General features: G+C 41.7%; 1 protein-coding gene across 1 annotated transcript; it reads right to left on the bottom strand.

The window, feature by feature from the left end:
- Positions 1–1,867: 1,867 nt before the first annotated feature.
- OGFOD1 (2-oxoglutarate and iron dependent oxygenase domain containing 1) lies at positions 1,868–22,394 on the bottom strand. Its single transcript, XM_082366982.1, has 13 exons — positions 22,183–22,394; positions 20,505–20,650; positions 16,061–16,107; positions 13,023–13,123; positions 9,338–9,454; positions 8,660–8,751; positions 8,326–8,454; positions 7,916–8,029; positions 5,820–5,899; positions 5,233–5,540; positions 3,262–3,384; positions 2,763–2,821; positions 1,868–2,272 (listed from the first exon to the last, which is right to left on the bottom strand). The coding sequence occupies exons 1-13, from the start codon at positions 22,334–22,336 to the stop codon at positions 2,111–2,113; spliced, it is 1,632 nt and encodes a 543-aa protein (XP_082223108.1). The 5' UTR covers positions 22,337–22,394; the 3' UTR covers positions 1,868–2,110.
- Between the last annotated feature and the right edge of the window lie 99 nt (positions 22,395–22,493).

Here is a 22,493-nt window from a genome sequence, read left to right as displayed (position 1 = left end):
GCTCTCAGGGATTCTTTCCCCTTGGACACCAGAATCCTTTTTTGTAGTGTGTAGACGATTCTGCTGTGTTGACAGACCATAAACACACTGAGATTAAGGAGAATGTAATAAACACATTTTAATGCTTGTGTAGGATGCTACAACTTAGACTCCGTGCTCCAGAACTCTTAGATGTTACCTACAACCATGAGTCTCAAACTGTTTTCTAAGCTTGGCACACATGGTGGTTTCACCTGCTCAGCCCTATTCCCTGGGGCTTCCTGGGGTTATGCCACTAAGAAGGTGTTAACTAGAACTTCACCCCTCTTGCTGGCACTTACAAAAACACATCAGAAAGCAAGTGAGTGCAAGTAATATTATAGGGATGACTTTCAGTCTGCAGGAACTTAAAAGAAAAGGCAAGCTTTGAAATTTAAACCATTAGTAACAGAGTAGTACTTGTAATCCCACTTGAGTGTCACTACACTATGGTTAAAAAATTGTGCTCCCCAAAACAGTATGCATGTAAATGGTCCCCCCCATGTTGGTGGGGAAAGACAATATGAGAACTAGTGCTAGGTATTTCTTTTTAGCTCAATTTTTAAAAATTAGTGTTGTTTTATAACAACTAATACTGAATATTAGTACATGTGTAGAATTTATAGATAAATATCCATATAATGAGCATACATGCTAAAACTTTTTTTTACTGATCGGGGTACAAGATCAAAATTTTGAAACCATCAACCTAAAAGAAAGTGCAACTCATTTTCTTCATTTAAATTCAAATTTTAGTACTCAAAGTTTTAGGAGATAAAAAAAGATAAAGCCAAATGCTTTTCCTATTAATGAGTAAAATCCAAAATAAAAGCTACTGCAATAGCTAGTAATACACGTAAAAAAAGAGGAAGTTAACAGGGAGACAGCACTGGAATGGAATGAGAATAGCATCTTTCAACTAAAGATGCAGTGACACCTTACACCTATCCATGCACGCCCATGCACATGGGTAGCAGTTATTATATAATCCCCTTGAACACTTCAGGGGAAAAAGAATGTAACAAAATGGACAGCTTCTTGGCATTCTGCCATGGTCTTTAGTATTTGGTCTCTTCAAGAAAGGCAACTAGTTTGATAGTTGACCCTACACTATTTAGGAAATGAAAGCCATATGTGAGATTAGAAAATCATTTAGTTATAGTGGAGGCACAACTCCAGGATGGAAGAGCAGTGGGCACCTGAAAACTACTGCACATCTTCTTTACCGACCAGAAGTTTCTTGTGGCCACGTGGTTTCAGGCCAGGCTTTTTCCAAGGGAACAGACTACACATCGCCTAGTCTATACAGTCCACAGAGAGTCACAGTGGAACAAAGCCATAGGCAGTGGGAGGAAGTGCAATGGGCCCAGAATGAACAGGGTGTAAGGTTCTGTAATCTTCTAAACCAGTGAAATTAGGAAGGACAGAATCTGCAGTCATAAATTTATGAGTCTATATTTAAAAAAAAAAAGTCAATCAATCACTGGAAACATGGATGAACCTTGAAGATTTTTATGCGGAGTGAAATAAGCCAGTCACAAAAGGACAGACATTCTATTATTTGTCTTATGAGGAATATGAGTTGTCAGATTCATAGAGACAGAAAGTAGAATGGTGGTTGCCAGAGGCTGTGGGGAGGGGAAAGTACAGAGTTACTATTTAATGGGGACAGAGGTACAGTTGGGAAAGATGGAAGAGTTCTGGAGATGGACGGTGGTGAAGGCTGCACAACAATGTGAATGTACTTAATGCCACTGAACTGTACGCTTGAAAAAGATACATTTTATGTCACGTATATTTTACCACATATTGTTTTTTAATCACTAAGAAGCCAATATGGAAAATGAACTGAATGTTAAAGAAAAAGACAAAACCCCTTTTTATTTTACATGAAGAGATAAGTACCTATCTCCAAGCTCAAGGTCTAGATTGAGGATAATCATTATGAGCCCTACTAAAGGACAACCACACACAGTTTTAAGAACGCTGTCACACAGGTCACCTTGTAGCTTTCCTTCACTCGATGCCTAACTCTTCCAGACGTCCCAGTACTGAGGAAGGGTCTCCTCTTTCCAGCTTTGCCCAACCTTATTTATTCATAATAGACAAATGAAAAGTCCCAGAAACCTGTTCTGTTTGGGAAAGTTTTCTTTTGTTCTAGGCTTCGGTGGTTAATATGCTTGACGAATTTCAGAGTCTCTCTATCTCTGTAGACCAATGCCAAAGAATTGTTTTCTGGATTCACTGTTAGCAGCTGAAATAGGCAAACACAGTGATACATCAGAACACAGAGATTCTTCTCACCGCTTTTCTCAAACAGATGGTTCCATATCAAATACTCAGGCTCTGGCGATAGAGGATCCTTTAAAGTATCCTTTACTAGGAGGAGCTACTGATCTTGCTGTCCAGACATTTTCCAATAGGCCCCATTCCAGTACATACCCAGAAAAGTTTTACCTAATGCATTGATTTCTTACTACATTGAAAGATTCATGGGAATGCACCATCTGACTCTTAATTTATTTGGAATTTCTTTTACCTGGGTAGAATGCTTAGTGATTATCCTTTAGCCTCTTTATTCCATGCTGAGTACTTTCTACTAGAAATCAGAACCACTGCCAGACAGACCAATGTGGATTTATCAGCTAAAGACACTGGCAGAAGGTCATAAAAGTTGGGTCTCTGAAGAATGAAAGCATCTTTAAGAACTAAAGAAGGATGGTTTGCTGTCAGAAGCAACTTACCTCTTCATCTTCTCCTTTGGCAATGTAGGAGGTGAAGCCACCATACTCTGGCTCCCAGCCTTATGAAGGGAAAACAAAGAGCATTCAGCAAACTCTAACTGCAAGACTTACATCATCTGTTCGAATAACTGATCCCATGCTGCTTAAAACGGGGATCTGGGAGTTCAGTAGAACCAACTCTGACTTATAAGCCTGAATTTATCATTCAACCAACACTGAATAAGAACTGAAAACTAAGAACTAAATATAAAATACACCTAGAAGGACAATTACATAAAAGCTCTGGGGGGTTCCTTAGATGGAAATTATGATTTATTTCATCTCCTCTACCTTGGTCACAGATACAAATAGTACTCTGAGTTGGGAGATGACTGAAATTCATGACCCCTAAGATCCCTTCCAACATAGAGCTCCTGTGATCTGAGATCCTGGCCAAGGCAAATTACTTGTGAACTGGTTGAGTTAGAGAGGGTCACTCAGGAGAGACTGTCCCTCTTACCTTCACAGCCACAGTAGAGAAGTAAGTCCAGGGCAAATTCAGTCTTGCTGTTGTCATGGATTAAAGTGTAGTGACCAGTCTTCCAATGCCTCAGTTCCCCCTGGCATGTGGGAACACTTGATTCTAAGAAAAAAACAGAAGGCCAGAAAAAAATAACCTTGATACCACTGTAGATTGCAAAAGAATGATAATTAGGAATAGTTATAGCACTAAAGAGAAACCATTTCCATAAACCTTCAGCTGACCTATTGCTCCATTATATTATTAAATATATAAGCCTTATAGGGGCTTCCCTGGTGGTGCAGTGGTTGAGAATCTGCCTGCCAATGCAGGGGACACGGGTTCGAGCCCCGGTCTGGGAAGATCCCACATGCCGCAGAGCAACTAGGCCTGTGAGCCACAATTACTGAGCCTGCGCATCTGGAGCCTGTGCTCTGCAACAAGAGAGGCCGCGATAGTGAGAGGCCCGCGCACCGCGATGAAGAGTGGCCCCCACTTGCCGCAACTAGAGAAAGCCCTCGCACAGAAACGAAGACCCAACACAGCCAAACATAAATAAATAAATAAAAATTAAAAAAAAAAAAGTTAACTGGAAAACACCTAAGTCATCCATAGCTTGCTATATCATATTCAGTTTAAAAAATATATATATAGGGCTTCCCTGGTGGCGCAGTGGTTGAGAGTCTGCCTGCCAATGCAGGGGACGCGGGTTCGAGCCCTGGTCTGGGAAGATCCCACATGCCGTGGAGCAACTCGGCCCGTGAGCCACAATTACTGAGCCTGCGCGTCTGGAGCCTGTGCTCGGCAACGAGAGGCCACGATGGTGGGAGGCCCGCGCACCGCGATGAAGAGTGGCCCCCGCTTGCCACAACTAGAGAAAGCCCTCGCACAGAAACGAAGACCCAACACAGCCATACATACATACATAAATAAAAAGAATGTAAGCAGACAAGAATAGCATTTAAAAAAAAAAAAAATATATATATATATATAAGCCTTATAATGAAAAAAAGTTGACTTTCTATTTCTCTTTACCATGATTTTCAGATGGAGTATATATTTAGCTGCCAGAAATTTTTTTTAAAGTAACATGATTATTGTTAAACTTTATTTTTTAGAGCAGTTTACAGAAAAATTAAATTTCCCAGAAAGTACAGTTCCTCTACTCCTGCCACACACAACCCCTGCCCCTCCCCATCAGTTTCCTCTATTATTAACATCTTGCCTTAGTGTGATTTATTTTTTACAACTGACCAATATTGATGCATTATTAACTGAAGTCCACAGTTTACATTAGGGTTCGCTCTTGGTGTTGTACATTCTACTAGTTTAAGGTCATGTGTCCATTCCATCTTGTTTGTAAACGATTAAACGTCCTCTGCTTTTAATAATTTCCTTCTACCTATTTGTCCAAATTCAAGCAAGTTTTTCTTAGGCTGATATTGGTTCTTAGCAGAAAGAAGCCACTCACCTTCCTCTTCTTTATGTTCTTGTGTTTTAGAGTAGGTTTAGGTAAAGCCAGTCATATTTCTCTCCACCATTTGTACTACTGTTAGCCTAATAAAATGTACTAGCTGTTCTTCCTACCTGGAATGCTGTTCTAGCAGGTCCTTCTCGTCATTCAGATCTGAGCTTGGATGACAGCTCCTCAGACAGGCTGGTCCAGATTGCCCGTTCACCTAAGAGGCCACCCAGTCGTTCCTCAGCATGGAACCCTATTCAGATTTCCTGCAGCGCACCTATCCTTATTTGATGTTTTCTTGTTGTTCGTGTATCATTTCATCTCTGTCCTCTCCTACTATCAATAGACTATAAGCCAGGGAGAGCAGAGACCTTGTCTGTCTTCTTCTCCAGCTCCAGAAATAGGGCCTAGCATATAGCAGGTGCTTAAGAAATGTTTGTTGAGTGAATAAATGACTGAATCGTGAATACCTAACAGTAAAAGAAGGACAGAACGTAACAGCAGCTTACCTTTCTTTGCATCGTTTTCCTCTGGCTCTGGGTCCATCTGTTCGTTGCTCTGCTGACTGCTGCTGCTGATGGCTGCCCGCCTGCTCTCTGGCTCAGAACTGCGGCTAGGCCCTTCTTCAGTGTCATCAGCAGCAGAGGCTGCTTCTCCCTCTTTTTTGTCCTCAAGCTCACCTTCTGAAGGGGCCAAGAAGTGAAGTTTCAGGCCTGTGAAGTTGGAGAGCAGCAAGAACATTGCCTCGGAGCGAAATAATGCCATGCAGTCCTTCAAGATGTCGGGAAGTTTGCTCTCCTCAGCCTTCTCGTAAAACCTGGAAAGCAGCGATGCCAAGGTGTTCATCAAAGCCACAGATGTAGTATTACTCATGGGATGAAAGCTGATCATTAGCTTTGTATCTCTCTCCCTAAACCTTGCATAGCTTACTAATGTCCAAGTTGTTACAATAATGAGGTTTTGTTAGGGCCTGCTACTGGATGTCCCCGGGAACAAAACATCATCAGGGCAAATGTCCTATTATTGGAGGTGAGCCTTGCAGACAAACAGGCAGGTGTTGAATGCAGAAGCAAATGTCTTGGATGATGGGTTCTACCTTTTGTTAGGGGGACCTCTGCTGCTCCATTCCACATCTCCTTTCTCCAAAGCCTCACACACCTCTGCAAATTTCTCAGGCTGGAAAAGGAGCAAATGAAGCAGCAGTTAGCAGATCTCCCTATGATCCCACACTGGTCTTGCAGGTACAGCAGCTCTGCGGAATCATGCTGGCTGATTCCTAAAAGGGCCAGGTGACTCTCACCCCTTTCACACAACCTCCCCCAGTCCTGATACGCTGAAGCCAGAGCAAAGACTGGATAAATCATCAGCATGCTTTAGCCAAGTCACCTGAGTGTCAATTTGGGCCATTTCCTTAAGTAGTTGTATGTCTTATGTCTAATTGCTAAACCTCTCAAATTCCTGCATTTATTATAATGAAAATGTCTATATAATAATACAGATTCATTAGGCCTCAGCTCATTCCCTTGATTTAATCAGCATTCTAAACTTAAAAAGTCCAGTGTAGTACAAGAAGCTGATTAATCTATTAAAATACTCTCCATAAGAGCCTTTATAAGTACTTGTTTAATGCAGTTTCCCAAGGAGTATTCTACAAACAGTTATCCTATTAGTTGTAAAACAGGAAAGAGGATCCCAAAGGATGGTTTAGGTGAGCTGAGTTAAATAGGGTTAAACGAGTTTATTTACTAGTAATACTTCTCGAATTCCTTAATATGCTATTGTCAGCTATATAATTCAGAGAGAGAGGCAGTATGTAGTGTCTCTCAACCTTTTTTTCAAGGAGGCACCAACTCTTGGGACTGTGATTCCATGGGACCCAGGGTCAATTGGGGAAAACCACACTCGCATACGTGATCTCATTTGGCCCTCACAACAACTCTTCAAGACGGGCAGGGCAAGTATTATCCCAGTTTAACTGACGATGAAATAAAAGTGAGACCTTAGTAATTTGCTCAGGTCAGTAAAACCATGGAGCCAAGACGTGAATATAAAGTCTTCTAGGGCTTCCCTGGTGGCGCAGTGGTTGGGAATCTGCCTGCCAATGCAGGGGACACGGGTTCGATCCCTGGTCTGGGAAGATCCCACATGCTGCAGAGCAACTGAGCCCGTGCACCACAGCTACTGAGCCCGTGCACCACAGCTACTGAGCCTGCACTCTAGAGCCCACAAGCCACAACTACTGAGCCCACGAGCCACAGCTACTGAGCCCGTGCGCCTAGAGCCCATGCTCTGCAACAAGAGAGGCCACCGCGGTGAGAGGCCCGCGCACCGCAGGGAAGAGTGGCCCTCGCTCTCTGCAACTAGAGAAAAGCCCATGCACAGCAACGAAGACCCAACACAGCCAAAAATAAAATAAATTTATTAAAAAAATAAAAATAAAAATAAAGTCTTCTAACTTCTAACCTAGTTCTCTCTCCACTATAATGTGCTACCTCATCATTCTCAAACATTTGCTACTAATTTGTTAATCAGTAATCTTTCTATTATTTAAAAGTAATTGGTAAGTACCATAGTCATCAAATGACTAGGATGGGAACTACACACCACTCATCCCCAATATAGAAGTGTGTGTGGGGGGCTTCCCTGGTGGTGCAGTGGTTAAGAATCCGCCTGCCAATGCAGGGGACACAGGTTCAAGCCCTGGTCCGGGAAGATCCCACATGCTGCAGAGCAACTAAGCCCGTGCACCACAACTACTGAAGCCTGCGTGCCCCAACTACTGAGCCTGCGCTCTAGAGCCCGTGCTCCGCAACAAGAGAAGCCACTGCAATGAGAAGCCCGCGCACCGCAACGAAGAGTAGCCCCCGCTCACCGCAACTAGAGAAAGCCCGCATGCAGCAGTGAAGACCCAGTGCAGCCAAAAATAAATAAAATAAATTAAAAAAAAAACGTGTGTGATTAAGATTCTAGAAAACTGGGGAATACCCAAGGGACTCAACCCACTAACATACGACTGATACCAGTGTTAGCTATTATCATCATTTCTATACTTTATTTGAAGAGGATGACGTAAACATGCTAACCAGGAACAAAACAAAAAGCAACAAAAACTCTTAGTGATGCCTCTTCACCCACCCAGGAAGCAAGGCTGCATGCCAAATGTGCTATATTGGACAGGATTTGCTGGCCTACCTTAAGGAACTCTTTTAGGAGAATTTCAGAGCTTTCTTCAAATTCTTCCTGAATTTGAACTTGGTACTCCATGTCGAGATAAGTAGGGTTGATCCAGTCATACAAAATTTCATGCTACAAAGAAGCAGCAGATGCAAAGGGTGGGTTAATAATTCCTACTGCTTTTGTTCTGACATCATTTTACACTAGTAAAATGTATGCAAATCTTCATTTTATAATTTTTTCCTTGTTAAATAAAGTTCTGGAAAGCTCTGCCTTAGAAAGACACTATCAAAAGTGTATCTAAGAAGGGTGGAAAGGCAAGCTCAAAGCCTAGTTATCAGGATGAGCCACTTTTAAAACCAGAAAAGCAAATGATATGCCACAGCTTTTCTAAGACAAGAATCCCAGCAACAGGAATTTATCCTTACATCTTGTGGGATGTGAGGGCTCCGAGGTATGAGAGGTTCAAAGTAGGTGGGAGGCCTGGTCAGTGAAGGACCATGAAACCAGCCGCTGATGGACAAACGCGACTTTTCTTCAGACAGGACTTCGGAAACCTGAAAGGACAAGACCAGCAGCACATCAATGCAAAGACCAGAGGGGAAGATTACCAGCCAAGGCTCACTAATTTCAGGACCCTTCACACTAGGTGTGAAAACAACCTGGCCGGACTGTCCAACCGGAGGCCGTCACATTCAGAAAACGGGCGACTGAAAAGCATGCTCTTTGGCCCTCTACGCATTTGTGGCTCACAGTCTTTACCTGGTGAAAGGATACTGGAGACACTTCGAAGAAAACCAGTGTGTTCCATGAAGGGATAAGAGACTTGACAATCTGCTTCGGCTGAAAGTGTTCTGCATGGGGAGAGAACACATCCGTAAATGTGCTTCATCATCGTTAACCACTTCCAGGCCGCCTCGTTTCACCTTGACAATTTGCCAATTTCTAAGGGTAGCTAAATGTCCCCTCCAGATCCCCATATGCCACCCCCTTCCATCTGTTCCTCTTATATAGTTCTGCTAGGTGATATCTGTTCTTACTCCACCATCCTCTATTACTGATGAAGGCTGGAAAAGGTTCTGAACGTTTTCTGGAGTCGAGCTCTGGTGTCAGTCATTAAAAAATAAAAAAGACCCTGACCTCCCATCAGAGGCACTGGTCCTGGCAGATTCATAGCCACGGGTGGCTGCACATGTTCTCTACCCTCCCACGGCCAGCATTCAGAAGGTCTGACTAGTCCTCATCTTAACTCGGCTCTAACTTATCTCTGGAGTAATGATAATTTCAGGCACAACTCAGGAGAGGTGGCTGTCGGGGCTGGCAATTATCCCCCTGCGGTCGCCACTGTAATGAAGAGCTTCCATCTCCCGAGGAGCACAGACAGAGCACGTAAGGACCCAGAAAGGGCTGCTGGTGTGGAAGAGCATGCCTTTGTCTTACCGTCAACGTTGTACAGGTCCAGGGTGCCCCCCAGGCTCCTGTCCCAGGGAGGAACCAGGTAAAGAATGAAGGCAATCCGGCGTCCTTCCAGCTCGTCGTCATGGCAGAGCAGGGCATCTGCAATAGTTCAGCGCACACCGTAATGTCCCTGTGCGGCAATGAGCAGCGGACATCTGACTCTGCGCTCACTATCAGTCCACCTGCTATTCCTCCGTAACGTCAGCTCCTCCAGCTTTAAAATGACACTTATTTCTCCTCTTTTATAATTACAGAAATAAAACTGTCAATATAGAAAACTCTAAAAACACTGAAGAACACATATATAGACTCAGAGACAATCACTACTAATATTTTTACATATATTCTTCCAGTATTTTTCAACATACATGTATTTGCTTTTTAAAAAATAGCATCCTACAGTGGTTGTTTTGTGACCTTTGTTTTTTCTTTTATTACATGGCAAATGTCTTTTCTGTCATCTCTTTTAATGGCTGCATAGTTATTCCAGGACTGAGCAAGAGAGGCATCCGGGCAAGGTGGGAGAGGGGAGGGGATGCTATGGGTGAAGTGAGATCATTCCACACGGAGGGATTATTTTAATAAATAAACATATTGAAAATAACGGAAGGCAGATTTCTCAAGGTTGAAGAATGGAATTGCAAATATGGAAAAGGAGAAATCTAGAATGAACCCTATGGTGTGGAAATGAAACCAGAGGAATCAATGTGACTTGTCTAGAGCACAGGAAATATAAGATAACCCTGGAAAATCTTGTTTTGCTAGGAAGTAAGATATAATAAGAAGGATGAGTGAAAGTGAGTGAAACCCACGTAGGGGCCTTCTCGGCGAAAGACCTCTTGCTGTCCCCTGCTTATTGCTGATTGGAAAAAGAGGCTATGGAAATAAGCTGTGACCTCCTAGGCCCTCCATGTGAAGCAAAGAGCAGACCCCAGCAGCTAATGACTGAGGAATAAAGAATGCAGGAACAAAGATAGGGCAGGCAGACGAGAGTAGCCATAACTTAATAGGTCAGTCACAAGGACTCCCAGTTCTGCTTCAATGGTAAAGGTAAGTCTGACACACATTCCTAAGCTGTTTTATAGAAACCAGACCCCCCGCACCAGATGAGAAAAGCTGACCACGAGCATGTAGCCCCCAGACCGGCTGGAACCTGAAGATTGAGGATGCTGACCCCTGTGACCTCACCTTGTTACCTCACCATGCACCAATCAGAGAACTGTGCACGAGCTGATCACGCACCCTGTGACCCTCTCCCTCACCTTGCCTTTAAAAACCCTTCCCTAAAACCCATCGGGGAGCTTGGGTCTTTTGGGCACGAGCGGCCCGTTCTCCTTGTCTGGTGCCCTGGAATAAACTGTACTTTCCCTCACCATGACCTGGTTTCAGGAGATTGGCTTTGCCTTGCATTGTGAGCAACCTGAGTTTGTTTCAGTAACATGAGGACATACTAAAAGGACACAGAAGTCAGCTTAAAGGGGCTCCTCTTGATCAAATCAGGGACAATATGAGCATCAACATAATGACAGTAACCATTACATAAATAGTAACCCTTAAATTCACACTGACATAAATAAACAAATGAGTAACTGGGGAGAGGGAAAGGTTTTCTTTACAGTAGAATGACAACTAATAAAGAAATGATTTTATTAGGAAAGAAATCACCATTTGACAACCTGCATAGTAATAACTGTAGTAAGAAATATCAGTGGATGCTAATACAAGTGAATCAAAGTTTGATGAGAAATAGAATATTTACATAATCTTAAAGTGTCTCCCCACAAAATACTTATTAACTTAAAGAGAGGAAAAGAACAAGTTTACAGTGGAAAAAACTTGATGTCAGCCACCAGCTTAATTAAGTGATCAAAGTTAATATCACTGGTAATATGACACACCATCTACCTCTTGATAAGATGCAGTAAAAAGAACACATATCTAATCATGAGAAAGCAGCAGACAAACCCAAACTGAGGGAAGTTCTACAAAATAACTCATCTGTAAATCTTCAGAAGCATCAAGATCATGAAGGTCAAAGAAAGACTGAGGAACTGTTCTAGACTGAAGACACATGACAACTAAATGCTATGCACAACCCTGGACCAGATCCCTTTGCTATAAAGGACCAAATCATAGAACCTGAATGGAGCCTGCAGATTAGATGGGAATAATGTATCAATCGTAGTTCCTGATTCTGATGGCTTCCTACTGTCACATAGCAGAAGTGTCCTTGTTGTAGGAGTGACTGAAGTACTCAGGGGTCACGGAGCATCCTAAGGGCAACCTACTCTCAGGTAAAATGGAAAAAACTTATTTGTACTATGCTTGCCACTTGTCTGTCAGTTTGAAATTACTTCAAATTAAAAAAAAAGTTAAAAAAAGGGCATATGACTCTTCATGTGTCTAAGTTATCCTCAAAATGCTGTTACCAATTTGTACTTCCCTAGGACAACGTGGGAGAGTAAACCCAAAGCAGAATTTTATTTAGTAAAACAAAACAACACAAAACACTTTTCCTTCCAGATGAAAACCAAACATGTTATCAAAAGGACATTTATATGCTCAGAAAGGTAACAAGAAGGAGGCACCCCGAACTGGTGACAGTGGACACATCTGAAGAGGAAGAGGGACAAGGAGAAGATGAAGGGGACTGTTGTGGATTACACTGTATGCTATATTGTTTGACATTTTTTCCTTAAGAATATATTCACTCATTACCTTCAAAAGAAAAAAAAGACACTGAGGGAGTTATGTGTTTCCTGGGAAGTTTAAGAGTAACTTACACCATCATCTCTGAATTTCCTGATACTGTATGCAAAGTTGGTGTGTATGTGCATTATTGGCCTTTTTCTGAAAATACTGAAACCAAGCAGGACCCTGCAAAGCCTTCCTGGGCACAAAAGCCCCTCTGTGTCCCTTGTTTCTTGTTTATAGAAAAAAAGGCTTCAGTCTCCTAGGCCTCCCCCAGGTTACAAAGAGCAGGCTCAAGCAGTTAATGATTAGGAGACGAGAGTCACAGGACTCCTAGTTCCTCCTGAAGGGATAGAGATAAGAATCTGATGCATATTTTTGAGTTGTTCTGCAGAAACTAAGAAACCCCCTCACCACCCAGGTGGAGGATGGCGATTATATGCTGACCACAAGCACACAGACCCCAGACTTCTGGTTGGAACCAGAAGGTCAGTGATTGAGATTCCTGAAACATCATTCTGTTCCCTCACCACCAACCAATCAGAAGAAAGTCCATGAGCTGATCACGCATCCAATAACCCTCTCCCCTGTCTTTAAAAACCCTTCCCTGAAAGCCACTGGGGAGTTCACATTTTTTTAGCGTGAGCTGCCCATTCTCCTTGCTTGGCGTCCTTATTTTGCTACAAACACCGCTGTCAAGAGTTTGGCTTTGTGTGCCTCGGGCACACAAGCCCTTGCTTGGTTACAATATGTTCATAGCTTTCATCATACTCCCAAAGAGAACCACTGCCTTATACCTTCCAATAAGATGGGCATTTCTATACATGAGCTGGGTCAGACTGTACTCATTAAGAAGATCCTCATGCTATGCAGGGACACGAAGTCTAGGATTTTGGAACACTGACAACTGTCTTCCCATGATCATTTAGTTAAAGCCTTTAAATCTTAGCGACAGCAAGGTTTTAATCTTTCTTACCTGAGAATTCATATTTAGCACAGGACACATCAATGGTTGATTCCAGGTCAATCTTCGAAATGTCTGAAAGCCAAGCCCGGAAATGTTCAAACAGAATTTTCCTAGAAATGTAAACAAAAGATAACTTGTTACACCATAATGTGGGCTCCATTTGGATCTATGCCACAACTATTTTTTCCTGGAGGTTTTGGTTTATTTAAGATCCAATCTTGAGAATGTTCCTCACTTTAAACTTGCAAAGTTTAGGAGTAACAGTCCCAGAGAAATAAATGTAAATCTCTCTATTGCAATATATTTTTGCTCTACTGTTTTCTTTTCTTTTCTTTTTTTGGCTATGCCATGTGGCATGCGGGATCTTGGTTCCCCAACCAGGGATTGAACCAGTGCCCCCTGCAGCGGAAGCGCAGAGTCCTAACCGCTGGACTGCTAGGGAAGTCCCTCATCTTATTTTTCTTACTCTTAAATTTATAGTATTGCCCTATCACGACAGTGGTCTGGCCTTTGTCATAGGAACACCAATGTTCCAGTTGGAAGTCACTGATTTTTAGAGCTGTTTTTCAGCACTGTTGTTTAATGAACACTTGGGTGGGTGACACTGTTGTAGGTTAAAATAATGGTGACTATTATGCTAATTGCGTAATAATAAACTCTTTCACAGAAGTTCTGATATTAACAGGATACCAAAAAAACAAAGATGGTTGAACATTTCCATTTACCAGCTAAAGTGGCTCTGTATAGAACTCTAACACAAATTAAAACTTACTCAGTTGGCAGTCAACTTTGAAATTATGTTAACTTTGATGAATTAACATTTTTTATGTCAATTATATCTCAATAAAACTGGAAAAACATTTTAAAAAACATTTTTAAAGGGTTTATGTTAGTTCAAATTTTGCACATGAAGAGACAGTATTTTTTGGATCATTCTAGTCCAAATGTACATCACTGAAATCCCCATAAAATGCAATTGTGCTGTTAATAACTAGATACCAAATCTCCAGGTTGATGCCCTGAAATTTTATTACCAAATATCTTTTTACACTGTATGCTACCCAATCCAAAAAACTCCATAAAATATTGTGCTTGGTTAGTCCAAACAAAAGTGCCATGTAACTTTTATAGGCAGAGTTGCACATTAGACATAATAGGTCAGCATAGCAAACTGCTAAACCAGGCTTCAGGTAATGTAGGTGGTCAACATTTTTGCAAAATCTTGAATCTTGATGCTTTACGTAACTAGTATTATCAAAGCCTTCATTCCCTCTGTTACTGGTAACATCAGCTTCCACAAATTTATTCCATAGAAAGCTCTTTCTCTAGTTACCCTATGAAAGTGTCACGACAGGGTTATTTTCTCCCGTCATTCTCATTTGTTAATTGTATTCATGAGAGAAATCACAGAACCCAACTGGGAAATAAAAAGATCACCTTTCGGTAAAGACCAAGGAATTCCATCTCTCCTACCATCTGGCTGTTACGCGTTGGATACAGAATGTAACCCAGTCCCATAGGAAAGAAATGCTTACCAGAGGTGTGGTATGAACTAATGAGATAGTGCTTTAAAGCATCATGGTCTTGGGGGAAAAAAGGTCTAAAATAAATATGAAATATTATGAGTTACAGTTAACACGTGAGCAATACTTCAGGATTTAGAAGAAATAAACTGCAGACTGCTACCATTTATGGAAATATTGCAGAGAAAAAAAGAATGAGAAAATATAACTTGTATAGATGAAAAACAGACAGCTATTACAAAGTAACATGGGCTTACTGTAGCAAAACTAGGAAAAAACCCTATTATAAGTAAAAAGAAACTTTAAAAAACCTGTAGTCCTACTAGCCAGATTTAAACATTCCATCCTTCCAAGTCTTTTCCTTTGTACACACGTAGGTATCCAAATATACATCTCTTTTTTCATATGGGATCCACCATGTATGCTATTTTAACTTCTTTTCTCTTGATAAGTTTATTTCATCTAGCCTAATATGCCTTTGCCTGCAAGAAGTATCATCATTTTATACATCACTTCAAAAAATAGGATACAACAATAATTGTGTGAGACACTGAGTCTCAGAGAGGTTAAAATACACACACACAAAAAGTATCTTAGGACGATGAAATAACTTTACCATACTCATGTGTTAAAAGTCACACACATTGGGACTTCCCTGGTGGCACAGTGGTTAAGAATCCACCTGCCAACGCAGGAGACACAGGTTCGATCCCTGGTCCGGGAAAATCCCACATGCCGCTGAGCAACAAAGCCTGTGCGCCACAACTACTGAGCCTGCGCTCTAGAGCCTGCAAGCCACAACTACTGAAGCCTGTGTGCCTAGAGCCCGTGCTCCGCAACTAGAGAAGCCACCGCAATGAGAAGCCTGCGCACTGCAACAAAGACCCAACGCAGCCAAAAAAATAAATAAATAAAGTCACATCATATTCAACGATTGTATAGTTTTTCACTTTGTTTTGTACCATTAGCTATATAAATCTTGATGGGTGGGCATTTGTGATTTTTCACTGTTAGAAACACCATCACAATAAACAATCTTGTATAGAATTTTTGAGCACACCCTTAATTATTTCCTCAGGATAAATTCTTATAAGTGGAATTATACTACAAAAAGACAAGCATCATTTTAAGGGTTTTGATACACCTTTCAAAACCATCTTCAAGATAGCGGCACTGTATAAAGGTATCTACCCCTCTGTCAACACTGGAGTTTTTGTTTTAAATACTTGCAAACTAACATGTGAAAGATGGTATCTCCAGCATTGTTTCCTTGATTACTAACAGTTGAACACTTTATCATTGAGAACTTGGGCCCTGGAATCAGACAGACTTAGGTTTATATCTTAGTTCCCTCAATTTTTACCTAGTTAACTTTGAAGAAGTTACTTAATTTCTCAGAGTCTGTTTCCTCCTCTACAAAAGGGGACAATAACACCAACAAAGGTTGTATGACCTAACATTTAAAGCACTTACTCCTCTGTCTGGCACGTATTATGCACCCAACAAATATGAGCGCTTGTTTACCTTAAAGCACAGATGTGAGGCTCTCTTCTCTTCTTCAGATCATCAGACTTGATCATGAAAAAAAGAAAAAAAAGGATTTCCTTCATAAATCAGACACACAGAGGAGACTAGTTTAGGGAACACTCTGGCAGTAGAGCACTGTCATTAAGAGCCTGGACTCTGAAGCCAAACTGCCTGGGTTTGAGGTATGGCCCCTCCATTTGGCAGCTCTATGACTCGGGCAAGTTACCTAGCCTCTCTGTGCCTTATTCATTCAACAAGTACTTACATAGTTATTACAGTGGAGCTTATATTCTTGACGGAGAGGGACAACAAACATAAAAAGTCGATTATCAGTATAAAAAAAGGTGACAAGTGTCGAGGGAAAATAAAGCAGCGTACGAGGGACCAGAAGTGCTGAGAGTGGGGAAGGGTTTGCAATTATAAATTTGGTGGCCAGGTTAGACTTCACTGAGGTGAAGCAAAGGCTTGAAGGAGGTTGGGAGGTGTACCAAGGGAATATCTCAGCAAAGCAGATTCAAGGTCCTGAGTGTGAAGAATGCCTGGCCTGTTCAAGAAACTGCAGGAGACTGTGCAGCTGCAACAGCAATTTGGGGGAGAGCAGCAGGAGAAGGGGCCAAAGATGCAATGGGAGCCTTAGAACCACTTTGGCTTTTACTCAGAGAAATGAGAACCTTTGGAGATTTTGGGCAAAGGAATAATATGATCCCATTTAATTTTTAAAAACTGAAGATAAAATTCACATAAAATTTACCATTTTAACCACCTGAAAGTGTGTATTCAGTGGATTTTTAGCATATTCACCTGGTGTGCAACTATCACCACTAATTCCAGAATATTTTCATCACACTAAAAAGAAACCCTGTACCTATCAGGCAGTCACTCCCCATCCCCCCTCTCCCCAGCTCCTGGCAACCACTAATCTACTCTCTGTCTCTACATATGTTTTGCTGGTCATTACATACAAATGGAATCACACTATATGTGGCCTTCTGTGTCTAGCTTCTTTCACTGAGTATGTTTTCAAGGTTCATCCATGTTGCAGCAGTACTTAGTACTTCATTCCTTTTTCTGGCTGAATAATATTCCATTGTATAGACACACCACATTTGGTCTATCCATTCATTAGCTGACAGACGTTGGGTGTTTCTACTTTTTGGCTATTATAGATAATGCTGCTACAAACATCTACGTACAAGCTTTTATGTGAACAAATATTTTCAATTCTCTTGGGTCCATTAACTTTTTTTTTTTTACTTTATTAATTTTTATTTTTGGCTGCATTGGGTCTTCATTGCTGCGCACGGGCTTTCTCTAGCTGTGGCGAGTGGGGGCTACTCTTCATTGTGGTGCGTGGGCTTCTCATTGCGGTGGCTTCTCTTGTTGCGGAGCACGGGCTCTAGGAGCATGGGCTTCAGTCGCGGCATGCTGCTCAGCAGTTGTGGCTTGTGGGCTCTAGAGCTCAGGCTCAGTATTCGTGGTGCATGGGCTTAGTTGCTCCACAGCATGTGAGATCTTCCTGGACCAGGGATTGAACCCGTGTCCTCTGCATTGACAGGTGGATTCTTAACCACTGTGCCTCCAGGGAAGTCCCTCCATTAACATTTTAAAAGAACACAATGGCTGTAGGTGGGCAAGGGTGGAAGCAAGGAGACTGGTTAATACGCTAAGAGAAAAATCCTGGTGAGAGAAAAAGATGGCTTGGATCAGGTGTTGGCAATGGAAGTGGAAACAAGTGGGCTTTTCTGAATATATTCTGAAGGTAGAGCCCACAGAATTTCCCAATGGACTGGAGATGAGGTGTGAGAGAGGAATCAAGGATAACCTCAAGGTTTTTGGCCTCAGCCGCTGGAAAGATTGTTGTGAACTGAGATGGGGAAAATCGCAGGTGGAGCAGATTTAGGGGGAGAAGATCAGTTTAGTTTTGGAAAGTATGAGACACTTCATAGGTATCCTAGAGTAGAGGCAAAGCCATGAGACTCTCTGCAATCTGTCTGGAAGTGATCCAAAGGCTAAGCTCTAGAGTACTCTGTCATTAAGAAGCCAGGTACAAAAGGAAGACCTACTGAAGGGAACTAAGAAGGACTCACCGGTGAGGTAGAAGGAAAATGAAGAGAGGATGGTTTCCTGAAAGTAAGGGGGGGTCGGGGGAGAGTCTACAGGAAGGAGGAGTAACAAAGTAGGTCAAATGTTGCCGAGAGTCAAGTAAAACCAGGCCTGAAGACTGATGACTGGATTTACTAATGTGCAAGGTGTGAGTGACCTTGACAAGTAGTTTCAGTGGTGTGTAACAGGTGAAAGCCTAATAAAGTGGGCTTAACAGAGAACAGAACAGGAATTTGAGACACTACAGATGACTCAGAAGGAATGCTACTGTCAAGGGGAGCAGAGGAATGGGGTGATAGCTGAAGGGGAAAGTTAGGTCAACAGCGTTTTTTTCCTTAAGAGAAGAACTAACAGCTTTCTTTCTTTCTTTTTTTTTTGGTATGTTGAAAGGAATGATCCAGAAGAGAAGGAAAACCTGATGTAGTTTCTTTATCTGTGAAACAGGAACAGTAATGTACCATTATAAGGATTTAATGAATTAATAAATACAAAGCACTTAGCATGGCATAAAGCATGCACTCAGTAATGCTTGCTTTAAAATACAGAGTATCAGGCTACTCCTAATGACAAACTTGGTTAGGAGGACTAGAAGTTGTTATAGACCCAATTATCAAGTCAATTCACAGCACAAGCAAAGAAAAAGGGATATAAGTGAAGTTTTATGGGACAGGAGACTGAAAGCAGGTTTTATATTTACTGTCTTAGGATGAAGAAGTTCAGTCCCAAAGTGAGCATAGTAAAAATTATTCACAGCAGAGTTTCATCAAGCACCCATGGGGATCTAAAGTAATGGCTGCTTCTTTTTCCTCTCATTACCCAGGGCCCTTTCTATTATTTTACCTCTCACTGACTTCACAATTAGAAGTATTTTCATCTACCAAATTGCATTAAGTAAAAACCACTTTCTCGGGCTTCCCTGGTGGCGCAGCGGTTGAGAGTTTGCCTGCCAATGCGGGGGACGCAGGTTCGAGCCCTGGTCTGGGAAGATCGCACGTGCCGCGGAGCAACTCGGCCCGTGAGCCACAATTACTGAGCCTGCGCGTCTGGAGCCTGGGCCCCGCAACAAGAGAGGCCGCGATAGTGAGAGGCCTGCGCACCGCGATGAAGAGTGGCCCCCGCTTGCCACAACTAGAGAAGGCCCTCGCACAGAAACGAAGACCCAACACAGCCATACATACATACATACATACATACATAAATATAAAGAATGTAAGCAGACAAGAATAGCATTAAAAAAAAATTTAAAAAAAATAAATAAATAAATAAAATAAAAAAATAAAAAAAAACCACTTTCTCAATTTCAGTAATCAGAGATGCATATAGCCCCAAATCAACCAAAGAGGCCTAGGGTTATCAAAGCTGATATAATTACAAAGGCAGACAACTATGGTTTTTAATTAACCTATACAACTTTACTATGGTTAAAAGTTATTTTTCATTAGATTTTTTGAATTATTAAGAGTAACATCATTTGTGTATTTAACCTAACTTGGTTAATTCAATCATATGTGTAAGGCCCAAAGATAGACAGACTGGGGGACACAACCAGCTCTAGTGTAAAAGAATAAATGCAAGACAGAAAAATTTGTTACTCTTTTATCCCTGATAAAAAGAAATCAGCGGGAAATGGAAAGAAAACAAAATAGTTCTTAATCTTCACTTTTATTTTTTGTGATTTTAAAGGCTGATGTCCTTGAGGTTCTATAACGATTTCTAAGAGTGATGTATGCCATGTACTAAAAGATATCCCCCCAAACTGGGGAAACCAATGACCTATATGTTTTTATACCTAGACTGGGCCTGTCTTCTAAGAGTAGGAAAACCAGCCTTGATTTTGAAACAGTCTTTTCTGCCAAATTCAACTGTCCACCGATTTAAAAAGAACAGATCTAACTCTCTGCAGGACATACTGCAATACAGCAAGCCACCTAAAACAAAGACATGACCTCAAAAATTTAAATGGTTATTACGTTCCAATGTACTACTCTCTTCATTATACCACTCCCCAAAATGTACTTATCCTTTTTGTTTATAATGTATTTACTTACCGGCTTACTGTATTTTCTGACTATCTTTCACCATCACTATCACCTCTATTATTTTAGATTTTAAAGGCTTTCAGGGCAGGAACTGGCAAAGACTTCCATATAATAATTAAAGCACCAAACACACAGTTAACACTCAGCTTATGTTAAATAAATTAATGCTTTTAACAACGTCAAGGCAAGGACCCTCAATGGCAAACCCAAACTAAAACCTCAAGTCTAAAGGTATTCAATGATTTTATAGAAAATGAATTTCTGAAGTGGAAAAGCTAATGTGAAAGGGCCATAAATACCTGCTGGAACTTATATAAGTCATTATACTTTTCATGGAAGTCCAAGTTCAAAAGTTCCTTCTGAAGTCCTTCCAAGAAGTTTTCGCTTTCGATGAAGTTTGGGATCACACAGTGAAGAAAGGGGTCCATGTCCATGACAATGGCTTCTGTGGGGAGGAAAGCATTATCTATCACTTTTCCCTTTTGTATTTTTGACCTGTGAGCAGCACAGTAGAGAGAATACAAAAGGGATGGTCGTGAATTTTCAGAAATCTAGTACCTAAAATTTAAGATTTGGGGGAAGAATTATAAGCTCTTCCTTTTTTTTTTTCCCCCACTTACTACTACTTTTTAAAGGTACTGTGCTTAAAAATATTAGTCCTTAAGATGAGTATAAACGATGTCACTAAATTAAGATTTCTGCTCTTTTGGGGGTTTTTTAGTTCAACAATTACTTATTCAGCTGAATGTATTTTAGAGTCTTAATTCATTTCCTCCAAAACTTCAAATGAGAGTAGCAAATTAAAAACGAGAATAACAATACTGGCAGCCAATTTTTCTTCAACCCTTTTTCTTTGCCTAAGTTACTGCTAGAGGAAGTTATAAAATACATACTTCTTAAAAAAAAAAAAATCAGGTCAGGCATAACCTCCTCTAACTCTTTGAGTTTTACCTCAACGTTTTACCCACTGCCTCTGGTGGGACAGATTATGTACCCCTCTAATACAAACCACCACCACCTCCCACCAGCTGCCAGGCACAGTGGTGCTTTAACATGCATTATCTCATTTAATCCTCTCAACAGTTCTAAGGTAGACGTCATCACTATCTCCATCCCACACATAAGGAAACTGAAAAGTCCCTGAGTGTCCAGAGCTTACACTCCAAACACGAAGCTACCACTTTCTATGTGCATCCGGGACACCAAGGACTCATCTCTTAAAGCACTCAACCACTGAAACAAAAATAATGGCAAACTTTAGAAGGGAAAGCATGATGCATTAAGCAGAGTTCTTATCCTATAAGGTGATATCTGAAGCTGAGGCTGGAATCATTTGATGAAGGTTCCTTCCTTTGGTCAAAACCATGTTTACCTTCATGGGTCACGTTGTTGAACTACAGGCCGGCAAAACTGAGTAAGCTCAGGTGCCTGCTATCTGGCAGCTCCCAGCAAATGCTCTGGCTACGCTATTATGGGACAAACGAGCGTCACCTTCGGAGGAAAACCGCAAAAGCTACTCGACTATGTGTCCAAATGTTTACTGGTCCTTACTCAGAAAAATATGTATTGATGCATACATACATTAGATTATTAATCACAGTCAACATCTTTCCGAGGGAAATACTATTAGTTATCCTACTTTATATAGTAAGGAGCTGAACCCATTGCCCAACGACGCACAATCAGTTAAGAAGATTCTACCTCACCTCTAATTCCAGAATTTCCATGAACTTGCATGCCCTTTACTTCCCGAAACTCCCTGGCCTTCATTTCTTCCTCTTCTAGGTTTCTAAATCCAAACTGAACTTGGAAAAGGGACAGCAGGCCAGGCAGGAGAGTCGGAGGTGGCAAAGTCACGCTCTCTCCAAGAGCCTCTTCCCCTGTGGCCTCGCTGCTCAGGAATCGGCTAGAGTGCCAGGACTTTTTCAGAGGCCCCCGACCCGGCGCTGCGCCTCCCCCTTCACAGCACCAGCTTACCGTGGCGGAACGGCGTCCTGCGACTCCAGGGCTCAGCCACCTGCTTTTTCAAGGTTTCCTCCGTGACAGCATCCGAAAACTTCGCCATCACCTCCTTCTTTCCCTTTTTCCCAGCCCGGCCCGGGACGGGCTCAGCAGGCCGCTTACCACTCATCTCCTCGCAAGCTGCAAGACCCACGTCACACTAATCTAGCGGCTCTTTTCCTACAGAGACTGCAATTCCCAGAATGCCTCATTTCCCGTGTTTCTCCACCGCTATCTAATAGGAAGTACCAAAGTAAAGGGAGGCGGAACCCATACCCGACTTACCA

This window comes from Balaenoptera borealis, assembly GCF_965194805.1.
Source record: "Balaenoptera borealis genome assembly, chromosome: 19".
Classification (NCBI taxonomy): Eukaryota; Metazoa; Chordata; class Mammalia; order Artiodactyla; family Balaenopteridae; genus Balaenoptera; species Balaenoptera borealis.
Note: the sequence above shows the minus strand (reverse complement) of the source record. Positions and strands in the feature narration are given on the sequence as shown.

Bases quoted from the DNA above. Each gene is read 5' to 3' on its own strand.
- OGFOD1 (XM_082366982.1), bottom strand. From the start codon at position 22,336: ATGAGTGGTAAGCGGCCTGCTGAGCCCGTCCCGGGCCGGGCTGGGAAA. The intron at 8,752-9,337 runs GTAAGACAAAGG...CTCCCCATGCAG, and splicing joins GGACCTGTACAACGTTGACG to AACACTTTCAGCCGAAGCAG. The intron at 5,541-5,819 runs GTAGAACCCATC...GCTGCTTTCCAG, and splicing joins AGAGGTCCCCCTAACAAAAG to GTTTTACGAGAAGGCTGAGG.